Source organism: Triticum aestivum, chromosome 7D, assembly GCF_018294505.1.
Source record: "Triticum aestivum cultivar Chinese Spring chromosome 7D, IWGSC CS RefSeq v2.1, whole genome shotgun sequence".
Classification (NCBI taxonomy): Eukaryota; Viridiplantae; Streptophyta; class Magnoliopsida; order Poales; family Poaceae; genus Triticum; species Triticum aestivum.
The window spans coordinates 550,350,597-550,369,438 of record NC_057814.1 but is presented as its reverse complement, the minus strand read 5'-3'; the positions used below and the strand labels follow the sequence as shown (position 1 = coordinate 550,369,438).

General features: G+C 53.2%; 1 protein-coding gene across 1 annotated transcript; it reads left to right on the top strand.

The window, feature by feature from the left end:
- Window positions 1–244: 244 nt before the first annotated feature.
- LOC123169170 (uncharacterized) lies at window positions 245–2,978 on the top strand (the record flags this gene model as incomplete). The annotated part of the gene is given in 4 exon segments (XM_044587020.1): window positions 245–395; window positions 2,238–2,314; window positions 2,537–2,582; window positions 2,723–2,978. Coding segments are annotated over 4 exon segments (303 nt in total), but the record flags the coding sequence as incomplete, so codon positions are not given.
- Window positions 2,979–18,842: the final 15,864 nt, after the last annotated feature.

Here is an 18,842-nt window from a genome sequence, read left to right as displayed (position 1 = left end):
CTCCCTCTCCCCACGCCACCGCCGCGTTGCTTTCCCCTCCTCGTTCCTCTCATCGTCCCCCATGGCGAATCACAGCGAGGAAGGCTTGATTTTTTTTCGATCTGCCATCCGACGGCGTCCTTCCCCGAGGGCGGCGAGCCGGAGCTTCCCCTGCGCGTCGTCGACCACCTCCTCACTGGCTGGACGCCGTCGACCACGAACCCAGTATTCTCCAAGCGCACGCCGCTGTGTGGGTCGCCGAGACGCCGAGGCCGAGGCGGAGCTCCAGGCCATCGAGGTCGCGTACGCCGCCGAGTCCGGCAAGCGCCGCCAACTCCCCGACTGGTCCAAGGCACTCGCCCCCGCCTCCGTCTGCCCATGGCCCAACCCAGTCCCCTCGCCCCCCTCTTGCCAAGGTGCGGCTCCCCCCTCTTCTTGCCTCCCGCTTTCCCCTTCTTGTACTCCAAAATGCTTCTTTTGAGTACATTAGCTGCCAAATTTAGTCTATCTTGAAGCTTGGGAGCTTCTTTAGCAAGTTCACTGTAAAATTGAGTACAAGATCACTGAAAATTTTCTGGAGTGTATGTTCTGCAGTCACTGAATTTTCTGGCTGAATTTTCTGGAGTGTATGTTCACTGAATTTTGTTTTCAGTAGTGTTAAGAGTTCAAATCAGTAGTCCAGGTTCGTGTACATGGCCAACCCCCATGGCCATGCATTGGGGCGCTCCTGGGAGAGAGGATTCATGGCCATCCTAGCTAGCTGCTAGGTGGAGAACGTGTTAGGTTCTTGCTGTCCGTGGCAAAAGCTGGGACGATCGAGTAGGAGTAGCTAGCAGTGTTGATGGTGTGTGGTGTAGAGAACCATGCAGATGTCATGGGCAGGCATTCATAGTCTAAATTTCATTGATGTCAAATTTTATTTATGTGTCAAGTTTGCAATCAACTTGTTCTGGTTTACTGTAGAATCACTTAAGTAGATGGAGTAGTTATTTTTTATACTCTCACTAAAGACTGTGTTGCTAAATCAACATCAAGTTTAGGAACAAGTGTGTTCCTAAATAATCTTCAGTTTCCACTATATTTACTGTCAAGTCTGAAATTTTGATCTTTACTGTCAAGTCTGATTTGTCTCTGAACATTGGTTACAGTAAATTAGTGGTTAACTGGACATAAGGATTAGATCTTAGCTAGTGCTCTTTTCAGATGGCTTGTTCTCAAAATTTGGTACTCCATTTAGAGTAACTTAATTCTCAATATTAACCGTTTCAGTTTCTAACAAGTTTCTTCCATGTGTTCTGAATTAAGTACAGTCAATGATCAAACGATCTCTTCTCCAAGTTGCCTGAAATTGAATCAGTCATTTAGTTAACTTGGATTTTTTTTCCAAAATCTGGACATTTAGTCAAGTTTCTTCCATGTGTTCTGAATTAAGTACACTATGGGATCATTTTATTTTACTGTACATTTGCTTGCAACTGGTTTTAGAAGTATTGCTTGTTTTCCAATTTATGTTTTTTTTTAATCTTTTATGCATAGTTTTAGAAGTATTGCTTGTCAGAAGAGTGTTTAGAGATTTTAGGGCTATGTCTAGAAAATCATACCAAGAGTACAAAAGATGAAAGGAGATCTTTCTTGTTGTGGCCAAAAGAAAATGGATGGATATACATAATGTAGGAGGAGGATCATGTTTTCAGTTCCTTAGTACACAAAAGTAGGCAAAGTTTCTGTAAGAATATACTTAAATCAAGTTTATTCAGTTAACTAAATCAAGTTTATTCAGTTAAGGACATAATTATTTTGATCAAGTAATTACTGTGACAACATTGTAACATTTCTTTTTTCTTTTTTCTTCAGCAAGGCATGATTTCTTTTTTCTTCTTCTTTTTTCTCTAGTGTGCCATGTCTTTTTTTAGACTAAAAGTGAATCAGAGCAAAAATCTTCTGTGTCAGTGTGCTAGAAATAAGAAGACAAAATTGGACTAAAATGAATGACTGAAATTGGACAATTGGAAACTTTAGGCATGTTTGCAATTGGACAAATGGTGTATAAATCCAAATAAATCAAATAAATTCAAATGATTCAAATAATCCTAGTTTGCAATTGGAAACTTTAGGCATGTTTGCAATTGGACAAATGGTGCACACTTGTTTATTTCCTCTCTAGTAGCCTAATTCTAGTGGAACTTTGGTTGGTTAGTGCTCTTCTGTTGCTTTCGACTAATCTTAGTTTGACGGACCTGACTTGTGCTCATTTCCAGTGGACTTCACATTCCAAAGGAGGGACAGAAGAGCAGTCTACCTGACAAGGACATGGCATAGGTTGCAGACAAATACTGTGAGCTATCTCAGTTTAACTACGTATTGCTTCAAGTAATTGACACAACTGCAATTTTATAACTTGCCTATACCCATGTCCTACCTACTCGAGTAATTATTCATTGACATGATTAATTGACACAAGTAATTGACAGAATCTGGAGTAATTGATTAGTTCCAAAATCTGGAGTAATCTTCTCAAGTTACATGATCAGTTGTGCTTGACTGAAAATTTTGACAGGAAAATTTTGACTGGAGTAACAAAGGCATAACAGTAGAAATTACAGGTATAGATTTCTCTGTTCAACAAACTTCCTATCAGTCCAACAATGTTTCTGAATCTAAACTTTTTCAGTTAACAGAACCTGAACCTGAACATGTTCAGTTAACAGAACCTGAACTTTTTAACCTTCCCTCTCCCTTTCAGGCGAATGTGGATGTTGCACACTATTGTGAAGGTGTAGCACTGCCCAATTAAATTTCCACTTCACATATCTACTTCCATTTCTACTACAAATTCACCTTTTCAACAGCAGACGCGGGGCAGAGAGGTCAGACGGCGAGGAGGAGCAGCAGCATCAGACGGCGAGTAGGAGCAGAAGCATTAGACGGCGAGGACTCGATCGGGGGGCGTTGGCGTCGCCCAACAGCAGCAGCGTCAGAGGCTGGAGGGAATCGCGGCGGCATCAGAAGGAAGCGGCGGCCGGCGACTTGCCCAAATCCCGCACTGGCGGTCGTGGGCACGAGGAAGTGGGCAGAGGATGAGGGTGCGGGCCGCACCGGCTAGGGACGCGAGCAGGGCGACGAGGGAGGTGCCTTCAGCCGTGGAGGAGGCGCACGTCCAGTTGGTCGCCGCGGAGGAGCAGTCGCCTCCGTGTGGGCGGCGGCGCAGCTCGCCTTCGTGCGGGCGGCGCAGGTGGGCAGGGGCGCCGCAGATTGGCAGCAGCGGCGCAGGTGGGCGGTGGCGCAGCGGCGACGCAGGTTGGCGGCAGCGCGCTGGGCTCTACGGTGGCTGTCGACGGCGCGCTGGGCTTGTTCCTGCCGCGGGCGTCCGGAGGAGGAAGAAGCAAAGGGGTAATTAGCGGGAGATTTAAAATCCTAAGGGCTTTTTTGCAAAAATCACAATAAAACTACACCGTGGACAACTTTTCCCGGACGGAGGGAGTACTACTTAACCGCATCGCTGGGGAGGGGAAGGCATCCAGAGGATCAGGCACCGGCGGCGCAACTACTTTCCCCTTTCCCCATCTCGCATGAACCCTAGCTGTACCTTGCAATAGAGTTGTAATCGCCACCTAAATTCACACTCATTCGAGATTGTTGCTAAGTAATTGAGAGGCTAGATCGTCCCTATCATTTGGTATCAGAGACCACCCACCTCCCTCTCCGCTCGCTCTGGCGAAACTCGTCGAGACCAGAAGCCCGCGCCAAGCTCGCACGCACTTGGAAGCGATGGATCCCGACGTTTCCGCCTTCCTCACCAAGCTGGAGGCCAACCTGGAGGCCAAGATCGACGCCCAGACCAAGGCCCAGCAGGTCACGTCGACCAAGATCGACGAACTCCTCACGTGGCGTCCTGATCTGGAGCGCCGTGTCGCGACTCTCAGCGACGCGATGACCGCGCTGCAGCTGGCGCAAAGGCCGCCGCCCAAGGACGGTGGCGCGGATCTGGCCGCGCGCGAGCCGCCACAACCTCTGCCTGCGACGCACGACGTCCACATCGGACCCGTGAATGGCGCGGCGACACCACATCCAGGGCTTCATGGCCACGGCGTCTTCAACCTACCATGGGGGCCGCCGACGGTGTCGTTCTAGACACCGCCGCCGCCGCCGGCCAGCGGTCAGTCCGATTCTCTCCTGTCTCCTTCAGCTCTGTCTCCTTTCGCTCATGCAAGTCAGATGCTGGCTGGACTTGGCCAAGCCCATCCCTCCATTGCGTTTCCACAATTCACAGGGGACAACCCGAATTTGTGGAAGACCTTGTGTGGGCAGTATTTCTCCATGTTTGGAATCCATGCCACTTTCTGGGTACCCATGGCCGCCCTCAATTTCACGGGCACCGCTTCCGTTTGTGATGTAGGGTGGAACCCTATACAGCCGATCTTTCACGAAAGGAGCGGATCCCAACTAAGAACACGAGGGGAAAACGAGGGAAAACACAAGAGGAACTCTCAAAACCAACAAGATATAGTCACACATATGCTAGATCCTCGGAACACAAGAGGAGATACAAGATCCAAATCCAACAAAGGACGATACAAAGGGTAACCGGTTCTTCTTCGTGAGGAGCTCTTGATGGGGCCACCCAAGAGGGGGTCTTGAATCCAACGTGGATCGTGTCCGTAGAGGGGCCACGGTCTCTCTCGTGGAGCAGATCCGTATGGATGAGCAATGCTCTACCTCACATATGAGCTAAACCAATGCTAACCCTAACTAGGAGGAGGTGGGGGAGTATATATAGTCTAAGGGACGAAGGGGTACATGGGCCTCGGCCCAGATGCGCTGCACGCAGGCAGGGGGGCCGGATGTCCGGGCCTTCCCGAGACGCCGGATGTCGGGCGCTGGGGCCGGATGTCTGGGCCGGCAGGGTCCACCTTCTGTGATGGGGCGCCGGATTTCCGGGAGCTGGGCCGGATGTCCGGCGGCTCACGACGGGCCTGGGGGCCGGATGTCCGGGCTGACTTGGCCGACTCTGGTGCTCTTTGGATAGCCGATGCTGGATTTCCGGGGCAGGGGCCGGATGTCCGGGACATGTCCGGATGTCCGACTGCTGTGGCAGCTGGCTCTTCTTCCTTCTCCTTCCTTCACTCCCGCGCACACTTGGCCTTGGTCCTTGGGCTCTCCATGGTCTCCTCGGGTGTACCTGAGTATGCACAAGGTCCGCGCTTGAAGTAGCATCCACGTCTTACATGCGGAAATGGAAGATTCGAAAAGGAGCGAGTTCACCTTAGGTCCAATGGCGTAGGCTCGAGTGTACATGGGGATGATCGTAGGATGCTCTGCATCATCTCCCCTCCCTTGGGAAAGATCCGACCTCGGATCGAAAACCTCATCACCATGGAAACGGTTGTCGTGGACGGACTTGTAGTTGGACGAAGTGGAAGACATGGCACAATCCAAGTACTCCAAGGTGTCTCCGGAGTGGTACACATGCAAAAAGAGCAAACACAAACGACACTTGGAAATACAATGGTTAGCGCACACAAGGTGTCCATCATGTAAGAATGAGTCCGTGCGGCAAGATTGTTCATGGCAAAGCGCATGAAGCTTATCAAGATGATATAGAATGACATGCAAAGCGTTCATGGGAGCAAAAGCATTCATTGTGCACACAAATGTATTGTGAATGTGATCAATGCAACCACGGTGCAAAATGATGTCATAGTGAGACGGTTTATCAATAGCATGAATATGGCAATGGATGCTCAATATGATTATGTTATCATGCAATTGATGGTAGGCAATATGATCATGATGTATGAATATGCCATCAAGAAAGATCACAACAAATTTGCTAAGGAAGTTCACAAGCTCATATATCATGGAAGACAAGGTAATGCAAGATGCAACAAGGCAATCATAATGTGAGTCAATCCATGCATAAGATGCAAATTTGTCATGGGTGGTGTTATACCATAGCTCGATGTCGTGGTAGAAGTGTTTGTCCGGTGGTGCATCCACTAAGTCCGAGCACTTCTCAACTTGAAGGTCCATAGGGTCCATCTCCAATGTCGCTCCTCCGTTCACGAGATGTATCATGTAGACAACAAGAAAGAAACAACAATGAAAGAATGACCCATCCAATATGCGTATTTGAGGATGGCTCAAAAGGAATGGGGTCACCTTTAGGAGTTTCTCAAAGATGTTGGAGTTGTGCATCTTGTATGCCTTCACATAACCAATATGTCTCATGACGGTACCGCCTTGTGAATCCTTCAAAATGAAAGAACATGACAAACACTCGGAAAAACAAATGAGGTTAGTGCAAATGTAGCACCTATCATTCGAGTGTTGAGATACCCAACAAGTGTTCTCATCATGCTTATCATAAGAAAGAACAAGATGGGGCATGGTATGAAAGCATATGATGCAACTACAACCAAAGACAATAGGCTCAAGTAAGCAAGCATGCTTCACAAGTAATATGTCCAAGTCTTCACAATCAATACGCATAGCAAGGTGGCACTCAATACAAGGTGATATGAGATATGCAACTAATGGAGACAAGAGACAATGATCAAGATATATCATGTGAGAGGCATGAACATATATGTCATCAACCCAAGAAAGCGAGTAATAATGGAACATGGGTGATGCGACAAAGCAATCAATCATATGAATCAAGTCATGCAAGCTAGTAGTGCGAAGATGCAACGTACTAGAGGTAATCATGACAATCATGTCATGTGAGCAAATGGTGGTCATGAATAATGCACAAGATATATCACAAGAGTGAAAGCAAGATATGAGGAAAGTATCATCATTGTATTGGCAAGAAGTCCTAGGTAAATAGCAACGGAACATCATGACTCTCCCAACACAAGAATCAACAATAGCATGAGGCACAAGGAAAGCATGGTAATAGCAACAAGTATCTCCACCAAGTATGCAAATCATCTGGACGTCGATCACAGAAACAACATTCTAGACCCTGAAGCAACACCTGATCACAACTCCAGTTTTGGCACTTCCGGACTTCTCCAAACAGTTCATGGTCGAGACAGACGCCAGTGACAAGGGGGTCGGCGCAGTCCTCCAACAAGGGGGTCACCCAATTGCCTTCATGAGCAAGGCGCTCTGCCCGCGATATCAAGGGTTGTCAACTTACAAAAAAGAATACATAGCTATCATTGTTGCTGTTGATCAATGGCGCCCATACCTGCAACATGCCGAGTTTGTTATCTTCACAGATCAGCGCAGCCTAGTCCACCTAGAGGAACAACGTTTGACTACGCCTTGGCAGCAGAAGGCCTTCACAAAACTCTTGGGCTTACGTTAGTGCATCAAGTACAAAAAAGGGGTGGAAAACTCCACGGCCGACGCACTGTCACGAACAGAACCAAAGGAGATGTTGGCCGCTGTCACTTCTTGTCAGCCCGCATGGCTCGACGACGTCATCACCAACTACCATTCGAATCCTCAAGCTCAGTCTCTGTTGGAACAGTTGGCTGTTCGGGATGATCCCAAGAAGAGGTTCTCACTCCAGCAAGGGATCTTGCGCTTTCGTGACCGGATTTGGCTCGGGGGATCCATAGCACTACAACAACGAATCATGGCGGCTTTCCATGACAGTGCTTTGGGCGGTCACTCGGGATTCCCCGTGACATACAAGCGCATCCGCCGCCTGTTTGCATGGCCTAAGATGAAGGCCCATATAAAGCACTATGTCGCATGCTGCCAAGTTTGCCAACAAGCCAAACCAGACCGTGTTGCATTTCCAGGTCTTTTGTTACCACTCCCAATTCCTCAACACCCGTGGGACCTTATCACCATGGACTTTATCGATGGCCTACCACAATCCGGGAAGTTCAACTGCATTCTTGTGCTGGTGGATAAGAGAACACGTTTTTCTCACTTTGTTCCTATCGCCCACCCCTACACAGCAGCTAAAGTGGCACAAGTCTATATGTCTCAGATCTACAAGCTACATGGGTTTCCAGGGGCCATCGTCTCGGACAGGGATCCAGTGTTCACCAGCCACTTATGGCGTGAGCTGTTCCGATATGCATGCACAGAGCTGCGGATGAGCACGGCCAATCACCCCCAGACAGACGGCCAAACAGAACGGGTAAACCAATGCTTAGAAACATTCCTCCGCTGTTTCACTCAAGCTTGCCCTCACCGCTGGAGTCTCTGGATCGCCCTGGCACAATTTTGGTACAATGCCGCACCACACTCGGCAATTGGGATGTCACCTTTCAAGGCGTTGTATGGCCATGAACCTCGGCATTGGGGCATCACCACTCCACCCAGTACGTCGGTACCTTCTCTCCAAGCATGGCTAGAAGAACGCCGAGTGGTGCAAGACCTGGTACAGCAACACCTCAACAGGGCACGCCAATGCATGAAGTCTCAGGCAGACAAAAAGAGATCGTTCCGAGAATTCCAAGTGGGCGATCAGGTGTTCCTTAAGCTGCAACCATACATTCAAACTTCCGTTGCTCCACGGGCAAATCACAAGCTCTCTTTCAAGTTCTTTGGACCGTTTCCTATCATCAAGAAGATCAACGAGGTGACGTATGAACTCAAGTTGCCAGCAACCGCATCGGTGCACCCGGTGTTTCATGTCTCGCAACTCCGGCGAGCCCTGCACTCAGGTACACTAGTCGGGACTACTCTGCCTATGAATGTTGATGATCTTGTTGTTCCTATGGAAGTGCTGCAATCCCGCTGGCGCGCTCATCGCGGCTCCGTCATCGAGCAAGTTCAAGTGCGCTGGTCAGGAGCCACCGGCATCACCTAGGAGGACAAGGAGGCGATTCACGCTCGTTTTCCTCACGCGGCGGCTTGGGGGCAAGCCGCACGTCAAGAAGAGGGGGATGTCAGCGTCCCTGACAAGGCGGGGCCACCTGCCGGGGCTCAGGTGCCTAGCGACACACGGCCCAAGCGGCCACTCAAGGCCAACCCAAGAGTCAGCGGGCCGGACTGGGTCACTGCGGCCCAACTGCTGGCATCCACTACTTAACCACATCGCTGGGGAGGGGAAGGCATCTAGAGGATCAGGCATCGGCGGCGCAACTACTTTCCCCTTTCCCCATCTCGCATGAACCCTAGTTGTACCTTGCAATAGAGTTGTAATCGTCACCTAAATTCACACTCATTCGAGATTGTTGCTAAGTAATTGAGATGCTAGATCGTCCCTATCACCATTGACGCCATGTTCGACGACCACGCTGCCGGCTCCCGCAAGAGACGGCGCATCAGGAGCATTGAGGACTACGAGCTGACGCGCGTGCTCGGCAAGGGCAGCTTCGGCGTCATTGTCAAGGCGCGCCACCGCGTCACCGGCGCGTACGTCGTCCTGAAATGCTTCATCCGCTCGCCCGATGACGGAAGCGGCAAGAGGAGGCGCTGTGCCCACGCACTCCACCGCGACATACTGCGTGAGGCGTGCTACCTCGCGGCGTGCCGCGGCCACCCCGCCGTCGTCGGCTTGCATGGCATCGCACGGGACCCCCGCGCCGGGCAGTGCACTCTCGTCCTGGAGCACGTCGTCCCGAGCCTCAGCCGCGTTCTGCGTGATCGGCGGGCCGTTCTCGGACGAGGAGAACCGCCACGTCCTGCGGCAGATACTGGGCGGCGCCGGGAGAATGTACGAGCGAGGCATCGTCCATAGGGACATCAAGCCCGGGAACATCCTCGTCGGCGGCAAGGGCGTGGTGAAGATATGTGATCTCGGGCTGGCTATTTCCATGGTGACCGCCACGACGCCGCGCGGCCAGGCCGGCACGCTCTGGTACATGGCCCCCGAGATGCTCCTGGGGAAGCCGGACTACGATGAGCTCGTAGATGCCTGATCGCTCGGCTACGTCATGGCGGAGCTGCTCGCCGGCGAGCCGCTGTTCCCTGGTGATAGCGCGACCGACCAGCTCCAGAGAATCTTCCCCGTGCTCGACAGCACGTGCATGATATCCACGCCGCTCGCCGCCGTGGGACAGAGGCTGCTAACCCGCCGAAGCGGCAGCCGGCTGCGCAAGCTGTTCCCGGAAAGGTTCTGATTTTCGGTTTGTGAAATTGTTCGCCCTAGGCTGAGATGGCCGAATTTTGGCCTTTTTTTCTCGAATACGCACGAGTGTGCGTATCATTCATTAAAGAAGAAGAGGGGGTGGGGAGCCCCAATCCACCAATACAACATTCAGTTTATTGATTTTATCCGACATACCCGCTACTCCCTTTAGGCTAACTACTCGTGCCTATCCGCTCCACCCTAGCTGGTTCCTGCCCTAAGACCTCGCCGTTAATCAGGCCTGCCTTGTAGGGGAACGTAGCAGAAATTCAAAATTTTCTACGCATCACCAAGATCAATCTATGGAGTAATCTAGCAACGAGGGAAGGGGAGTGCATCTACATACCATTGTAGATCGCTAAGCGGAAGCGTTGCAAGAACGCGGATGAAGGAGTCGTACTCGTAGCGATTCAGATCACGATTGGTTCCGATCTAAGCGCCGAACCACGACGCCTCCGCGTTCAACACACGTGCAGCCCAGTGACGTCTCCCACGCCTTGATCCAGCAAGGAGAGAGGGAGAGGTTGGGGAAGACTCCGTCCAGCAGCAGCACAACGGCATGGTGGTGATGGAGGAGCGTGGCACTCCAGCAGGGCTTCGCCAAGCACTGCGAGAGACGAGGATGGAGAGGGGTAGGGCTGCGCCAAAGAGAGAGGAAGTCTCGTGTCTTTGGCAGCCCCAAAACCCCCACTATATATAGGGGAGGGGGAGGGGCTGCGCCCCCATCTAGGGTTTCCCCCCCAAGGGGTGCGGCCAGCCCTACATCCATCTAGGGGGGCGGCCAAGGGGGGAGAGAGGGGGGGCGCACCACTAGGTCCATCTGAGCCTAGGGTTTCCCCCTTCCCCCCCTTCCTGCGCCCTGGGCCCCTTGTGGGAGGCGCACCAGCCCACCTAGGGGCTGGTCCCTTCCCAAACTTGGCCCACGCAGCCCTCTGGGGCCGGTGGCCCCACCTGGTGGACCCCCGGGACCCTCCCGGTGGTCCCGGTACGTTACCGATAGCACCCGAAACTTTTCCGGTGACCAAAACAGGACTTCCCATATATAAATCTTTACCTCCGGACCATTCCGGAACTCCTCGTGACGTCTGGGATCTCATCCGGGACTCCGAACAACATTCGGTAACCACGTATATCTATTCCCTATAACCCTAGCGTCATCGAACCTTAAGTGTGTAGACCCTACGGGTTTGGGAACCATGCAGACATGACCGAGACGTTCTCCGGCCAATAACCAACAGCGGGATCTGGATACCCATGTTGGCTCCCACATGTTCCACGATGATCTCATCGGATGAACCACGATGTCAAGGATTCAATCAATCCCGTATACAATTCCCTTTGTCTACCGGTATAGTACTTGCCCGAGATTCGATCGTCGGTATCCCGATACCTTGTTCAATCCCGTTACCGGCAAGTCTCTTTACCCGTTCCGTAACACATCATCCCGTGATCAACTCCTTGGTCACATTGTGCACATTATGATGATGTCCTACCGAGTGGGCCCAGAGATACCTCTTCGTTTACACGGAGTGACAAATCCCAGTCTCGATTCGTGCCAACCCAACAGACACTTTCGGAGATACCTGTAGTGCACCTTTATAGCCACTCAGTTACGTTGTGACGTTTGGTACACCCAAAGCATTCCTACGGTATCCGGGAGTTGCACAATCTCATGGTCTAAGGAAATGATACTTGACATTAGAAAAGCTCTTAGCAAACGAACTACACGATCTTGTGCTAGGCTTAGGATTGGGTCTTGTCCATCACATCATTCTCCTAATTATGTGATCCCGTTATCAACGACATCCAATGTCCATGGTCAGGAAACCGTAACCATCTATTGATCAACGAGCTAGTCAACTAGAGGCTTACTAGGGACATGGTGTTGTCTATGTATCCACACATGTATCTGAGTTTCCTATCAATACAATTCTAGCATGGATAATAAACGATTATCATGAACAAGGAAATATAATAATAACCAATTTATTATTGCCTCTAGGGCATATTTCCAACAGTCTCCCACTTGCACTAGAGTCAATAATCTAGTTCACATCACCATGTGATTAACACTCATAGGTCACATCACCATGTGACCAACATCCAAAGAGTTTACTAGAGTCAACAATCTAGTTCACATCACTATGTGATTAACACTCAATGAGTTCTGGTTTGATCATGTTATGCTTGTGAGAGAGGTTATTAGTCAATGGGTCTGAACCTTTCAGATCCGTGTGTGCTTTACGAATATCTATGTCATCTTGTGGATGCTACCACGCGCTACTTGGAGCCATTTCAAATAACTGCTCTACTATACGAATCCGGTTTAGTACTCAGAGTCATCCAGATTAGTGTCAAAGTTCGCATTGACGTAACCCTTTACGACGAACTCCTTTTCACCTCCATAATCGAGAAAATTCCTTAGTCCACTAGATACTAAGGATAAGGTCGACCGCTATCATGTGATCCATTCCTGGATCACTATTGTACCCCTTGACCAACTCATGGCAAGGCACACTTCATGTGCGGTACACAACATAGCATACTGTAGAGCCTACGTCTAAATCATAGGGGACGACCTTCGTCCTTTCTCTCTCTTCTGCTGTGGTCAGGTCTTGAGTCTTACTCAATATTCACACCTTGTAACACTGCCAAGAACTCCTTCTTTGCTGATCTATTTTGAACTCTTTCAAAAACATGTCAAGGTGTGCGTTCTTTGAAAGTATCATCAGGCGTCTTGATCTATCTCTATAGATCTTGATGCCCAATATGTAAGCAGCTTTATCCAGGTCTTCCTTTGAAAAACTCCTTTCAAACAACCCTTTATGAACATTTCGATGGAGACAAGTCACGAGAGCCCGGCTCTCCCGGCTCCTCCTCCGCCTAGCTCCTCCTCCGCCTAGCTCCATCCTCCTTGCCACACCGACGGCGGACCACTCCGGCCGCTGTCGTACACCTCCTCCTCCCCATCGTGATCTCAGCCCGCGCGGGCTGGATCTATCCTGCAGCCCTTTGTCCTCGCCCTCCGCCTCGCCGCCCCTCAGGGCATCCTTCAGGGAGGCTCTGCTCTCTGCGCCGCCCCCTGCTTCGGTCGTGAGGGGAAAGGGCATTTACTCCTCACCTGCCGTCGCTGTCCACCCCACCACGACACTCTCTTCGGGCAGGATTCAAGAGGGACGGCCGCGTCCTGGCGGAGACCCAGGCCCCTCCGGCGTGATGGGCTCGGATCGACGTGCGACGCGGCAGGACACGCCCTGCCCCAACGACTGGTCCGTTCAGCGGAAGAAAGGCTGGTGGCGTAGGGAGCGGCGCGCACGCCTCCTGGAGGAGCAGCGCGCATCAAATGGCCGCCATAATCGTCTGCGTCAGGGCATTCATGGTGTGCCAGGAGCCCCCCTTCCTTGCAGTTCCTTGTTCTCCTTAAGGAGGCGGCCGAAGGAAAATGCTACAACTGCCTCTCCCCTCTCCACCGTGTCAAGAGCTGCACCAAGCCTCCCACCTGCCTCCTCTGCGGGCATCCTGGCCATAAGGCTCGCCGGTGCACCAATCAGCACGTCCGCCCCCGACTGGCCTCCGCTTGTCTCCCGAGCACCCCAACTTCACCCGCCTCCCGGCCTCCTCGCGCCTCACTTTCCCTCCCGACCACCCCAACTCCACCCGCCTCCCGGCCTCCTCGCGCCTCACTCTCCCTCCCGACCACCAGCTCCGGCAGCCGGTGGCCTCCCGTATCTGTTTCCCCCCTGACCAGCCGGCTTCTGCTCCCCCGCCACGCCCGCTGCTCTCACATCACGCTGTTGCGTCCACGCAGCCGTCCATCTTGGGACCTGCGCCGTCACCATCTGTCGACATGGAGCTAGACCTGGTGCCTGGCGACGCGTGCAACCGGCCCGAGTTCGTCACTGGGATCGCGTCGTTCACCTCGGCCATGGTGTCGGCCGAGCGCTTCCATGAGGCGCATGGCGCCATGTTGATCACCATCGGGAACAGGCCGCGCCTCCGTGCTAGCCAGGTCGCGGCGGAGGTGGGTCGGCGATTCTCCCTCGCTCCGGGCACCTACTCCGTCACCATGCTTGCACACGGCGGCGACTTCTTCGTTCTGTTCAACGATCCCGTCATCCGCAACCTCGCCATAAGCCTTCCTGACACTCTTCACGTCGGCTATGCCTCCCTCGCCTTCAGCCCTTGGACTCGCTTGGTCGGGGCTGAGCTGGTGCCACTCCCCTTCCCGGCTCGCGTCTGCCTCGAAGGGGTGCCCAAGCATGGCTGCCAGCTCGAGACGGTCGCCGTCCTCTTTGGCAAGTCTTGCCTTATGGACTGCGTCGACGACATCCACCCCACCGAGCAGGACGCGGCGTGCTTTTGCGTCTGGGTGTGGTCTGCGGACCCGGAGATGATCGCTCGTCGCGGCTCCCTTGCGCTGGAGGAACGTCCCCTCGCTGCCACGCCGTCATTTGATTTCCCGGAGCTCGGCATCCACGAGCAATCTGTGCCGGTTGAGGGGCCGGCCAACCTCCTCTCCTACCCAATCCTGCTGCATCTCGACAAGGTATGGGACTACGCGCCGCGCCACGACGGCTACTCCGGGCGCAGCAGCGACTCCGGCCAGAGCGGCATCCCATCCGGCGACTCCGACGATGACTACCCTCGGAAGAGGGACCTCTCTTGGTCCTTCTCCTTCGAGGACGGTTGGCGCCCTGTCAACCGACGCCCTGCGCACCAACGGCTAGGGCCTCGCCGTCGCGATCGCTCCCCGGACGGCCCCGGGGGCCAGGGTGGTGCTGGCGGCTCGCATGGCAATGCCATATCTGGTCAGGGCCGCGGTGACGCCACCAGCCGCCCACCGCTGTCCGACAGCGCCGGCGCTGGCTTCCACCCCGACCATCGTCGACGCCGTCACGGTGCAGATGACACGCCGCCTCCTTCCGACGGAACCCTCACGTCCGCTGATGCTCACGACTTGACGGCCTCCACCCCGCTTACGGTGGTTCACGGCGAGGCGTCTCCCTCCGTCACCAATGTCGCTGTCCTGCCTCCTCTGGCCATGCAGCCTGTTGGATGCAGCACACGTGCTCTGTGCCAAGTAAACCCGGTGGACGCCCAAGGCACTTTCAGTGGCATCGATTGCTTGCAGGTTGCTCCTGTTGGCAATCTGGAGGTGGCCACTGCCGAGCAGGCTCAGCGCAGCCAGCGGCATGACCAAGTCAACCATCTGACGGGCACAGGAGTGCTGCCGCCCGTGTCCGGTGACATGATTTTGAACCCTGCTGTCACGCAGGAGTGCAGCACACCCTTGGGCCGCGATGAGGGAGGGCCTGTGGCGGTCGCGGTTGTCGGCCTCTCGCAGCCCAACAACATCATCGACCACGCCAACAACTCAGGGCCCATCTCCGATGACTTTGGGCCCATCACCGCCCTCGCCACATCTCCTGCTGCTGCAGCGGACACGGAAACGTGCGAACCTGTTGCAGCTTCTATCCTCGTCGAGATCCCACCGCCACTCATCGCCACGGCTCCGACCACCGCCACCCCGGCCACCCCTGCGACCCCTCCTCGCTGCGCCAGTCGACGCTTGGCCAGCAAGCCCGCGTCCGCTCTTGGCACCATCGAAAGGGCTCGCTGCGTCCTTCGCAGGAAATGGGGAATCGCCGATGACGAAGACGGCGCCGCCTCGGAGGAGGCGCTACTCCAGCGCTTTACGGAGCTTTTCAAGGAGCCGCTCTCTCCTGATGAGATCGACGCCGTCAAGGCCCTCTTCGGTTCCCGCCAGCTCTCCAAGGCCAAGCCTGCTCTGCTGAGCAGACCCTCCTCCGGCCGCAAGGTGCGCGCCAAACGTGCTGCTGCCAAGTGAGCTCGCTCACCACGCGCGCCCACCGCGAGATGCCCCCCTCCCCATGATCGCCCCTCGCAGACATCCGCGGAGCGTCCCCATCGCTGCCGCTGCAGTCTATGTATCTGTATCTTCTTTTTCTGAACCCGTCCTACTGGTGGCTCCTTCTCTACTGCCATTTTCCATTTTCGTCAGTTTCGTCAGGCTTCTAGCTGCTCCTCTTCAATTCAACAGAGCTCCTTTGTTTCCTGATGAGTGATCATAATTGTGTTGTGTTCAATTGGAATGTGAGGGGACTGAGTAACCCCGCACGTCGCCAAGTTGTTCGTGATTTGGTTGTTCGCAACCGCGCCTCCATTGTCTGTCTCCAAGAGACCAAACTGGACTCCGTGGATAAAAGGCTAATTTTGGAGCTCCTTGGCCCCTTGTTCACTGATGCCTTCTGCCTCCTCCCCGCGGACGGAACCAGGGGAGGAATTATCTTGGCTTTCAGTTCTGACCTCTTCAACATCCAGAGCTCCTCCACCACCGCCAACACGGTCTCTGCTACTATTGTCATGCGCGCCTCTATCGCTTCTTGGAGTGTCACTGCCGTCTATGGGCCGCAAGGGGACACAGAGAAGATGGCATTCATCAATGAGATCAAGGCTATCCGCCCCACCATGCTGCCGGCCTTGCTTCTCCTAGGAGACTTCAACCTCCTTTGCAAGGCTGCGGACAAGAGCAACGCCACCATCAGCCGCAGACTGATCAATGCTTTCACTTCTGCTCTGAACTCCATGGAACTCTCTGAGCTGCGACTTCACGGTCGACGCTTCACCTGGGTGAGCTCTTGCCAGCTGCAGACAAAGACCAAAATTGATCATGTTTTCTGCACCTTGGACTGGGGACTGCTTTTCCCCCAATGCTACCTGAGGGCCTTATCCTCCTCGGTCTCTGACCACTGTGCCATGGTTCTCACTGGACAGATCAACCACCGGCGCTTCCGCGGCTTCCGTTTTGAAAATTATTGGTTAAAGATGAGAGGTTTTGATGATGCGGTGAGCAACTCCTGGAGTGAACCTTGCACTCACACGGACACCATGATGATCCTACACGACAAATTGTCGCGTCTTGGGCGCTCCTTGCGTTGCTGGAGTAGGAAAACAGTTGGTAATATTACGCTACTCTCAGCCGCTGCGGAACAGATTATCCTTGGCTTGGACCATGCTCAAGACCACAGAGACCTTACTATTGCTGAAATCGGTCTAAGGCACTATCTAAAGCGCAAATTGCTTGGCCTTGCTGCAATCCAACGCATCAGGATCAGGCAAAGATCAAGGGTCTTATGGCTTCGTGCGGGTGATGCTAATTCTCGGCTGTTTCACATCAAGGCCAACGGGAGACGCCGCCGCAATTATATTCCCCTTTTGCAGACCGATCATGGCCAATTCACCACCCAAGCTGACAAGCATGCTGAGCTTCACAAGCACTTCTCTGTCACCATTGGCTCAGTTAGAGCAAGGAACCAATCGCTTAATTGGGATGCCTTGGACCTTCCCAGACTTGACCTTTCCTCCCTGGATGCCCCGTTCACAGAGGAGGAAATTAAAGCGGCAGTTTTTGGTCTACCTTCCGGTAAGGCGCCTGGGCCGGACGGTTTCACCGCTGATTTTTTCAAGCACTGCTGGGAGGTGATTAAGCATGATCTTACTGCGGCCATATGTCAGTTCTTCAACCTTCGCGGTAATCATTGGCACATGTTGAATTCTGCTCACATTACTCTTCTGCCCAAATCCAATGAGGCTTCTCGCATCAAGGAGTTCCGCCCCATCAGTCTCATGCACTCTGTCGGAAAGATTGTTTGCAAGATGTTGTCCATCCGCCTGGCTCCGTTCCTATCAGTGTTGATCCCTCCCTCTCAGAGCGCTTTCCTCAAGACTCGCAGCATCCATGACAACTTCTTGTTTGTCAAGAATGCCGTCCGGAAATTACACTCCGTCAACGATCCTGCTCTACTTCTGAAGCTTGACATCGCTGGTGCCTTCGACAACGTTTCCTGGTCCTACATGCTCGAGCTTATGCCACGACTAGGCTTTGGGAGTAGGTGGTGCGACATGGTCTTGCTGCTTTGGAGCTCCTCGTCTTCCCGTGTTATGGCGAATGGCGAGCTTGGCCAGCCCTTCTCCCACCGGTGTGGTCTACGCCAAGGTGACCCTCTCTCACCCATGCTCTTTACTCTCGCCATCGCTCCACTACATTGGGTTTTTGCGCGTGCTGCCTCTTCTGGAGCCTTGTCCCCGATCAAGTTACCCCCCTCCCAACTTCGGGTTAGTCTTTATGCCGATGACGCGGCTCTGTTCATCGCCCCCAACGAGGCAGACATCCTCCTCACAAAACACATCCTCTCCAGCTTTGGCATTGCTTCAGGCCTTGTCTGTAACATTAGTAAGAGTGGCATCTACCCCATCTCCTGTGAACACATAAACCTAGAATCACTTCTACAACACTTCCCCGTGCCTGTGCTTCAATTCCCCTGTCGATACCTTGGTCTCCCTCTCCACTATAAGAACATCACCAGGGCTGACATCCAACCTATTCTGGACAAGTTGGCTTCCAAACTTCAACGTTGGCGCGGCAAGCTCATGTCTGGGGACGCTCGTCTGCGGCTTATTAACTTCGTGCTCTCCGCCATTCCGGTGTACTTAATCACCATCTTTAAGCTTGGTGCTTGGGCCATCAAGCAAATCGACAAGCTACGGCGGAACTTCCTATGGCGCTCCCGGCCGGAGGCAGACAAGGGCATTGCTCTGGTCAACTGGTCCACGGTATGCCGCCCGAAATACCTTGGGGGTCTTGGTGTGATTGATCTGAAGCAGTTTGGAAGGGCGCTGCGGCTTAGGTGGAAGTGGCTCGAGTGGCGGGACCAGAACAGGCCTTGGGTTGGCTCTCCCACTCCCTGTGACCGAGATGACGAGGCTCTGTTTGCTGCTGCTACAAATATCACCATGGGCA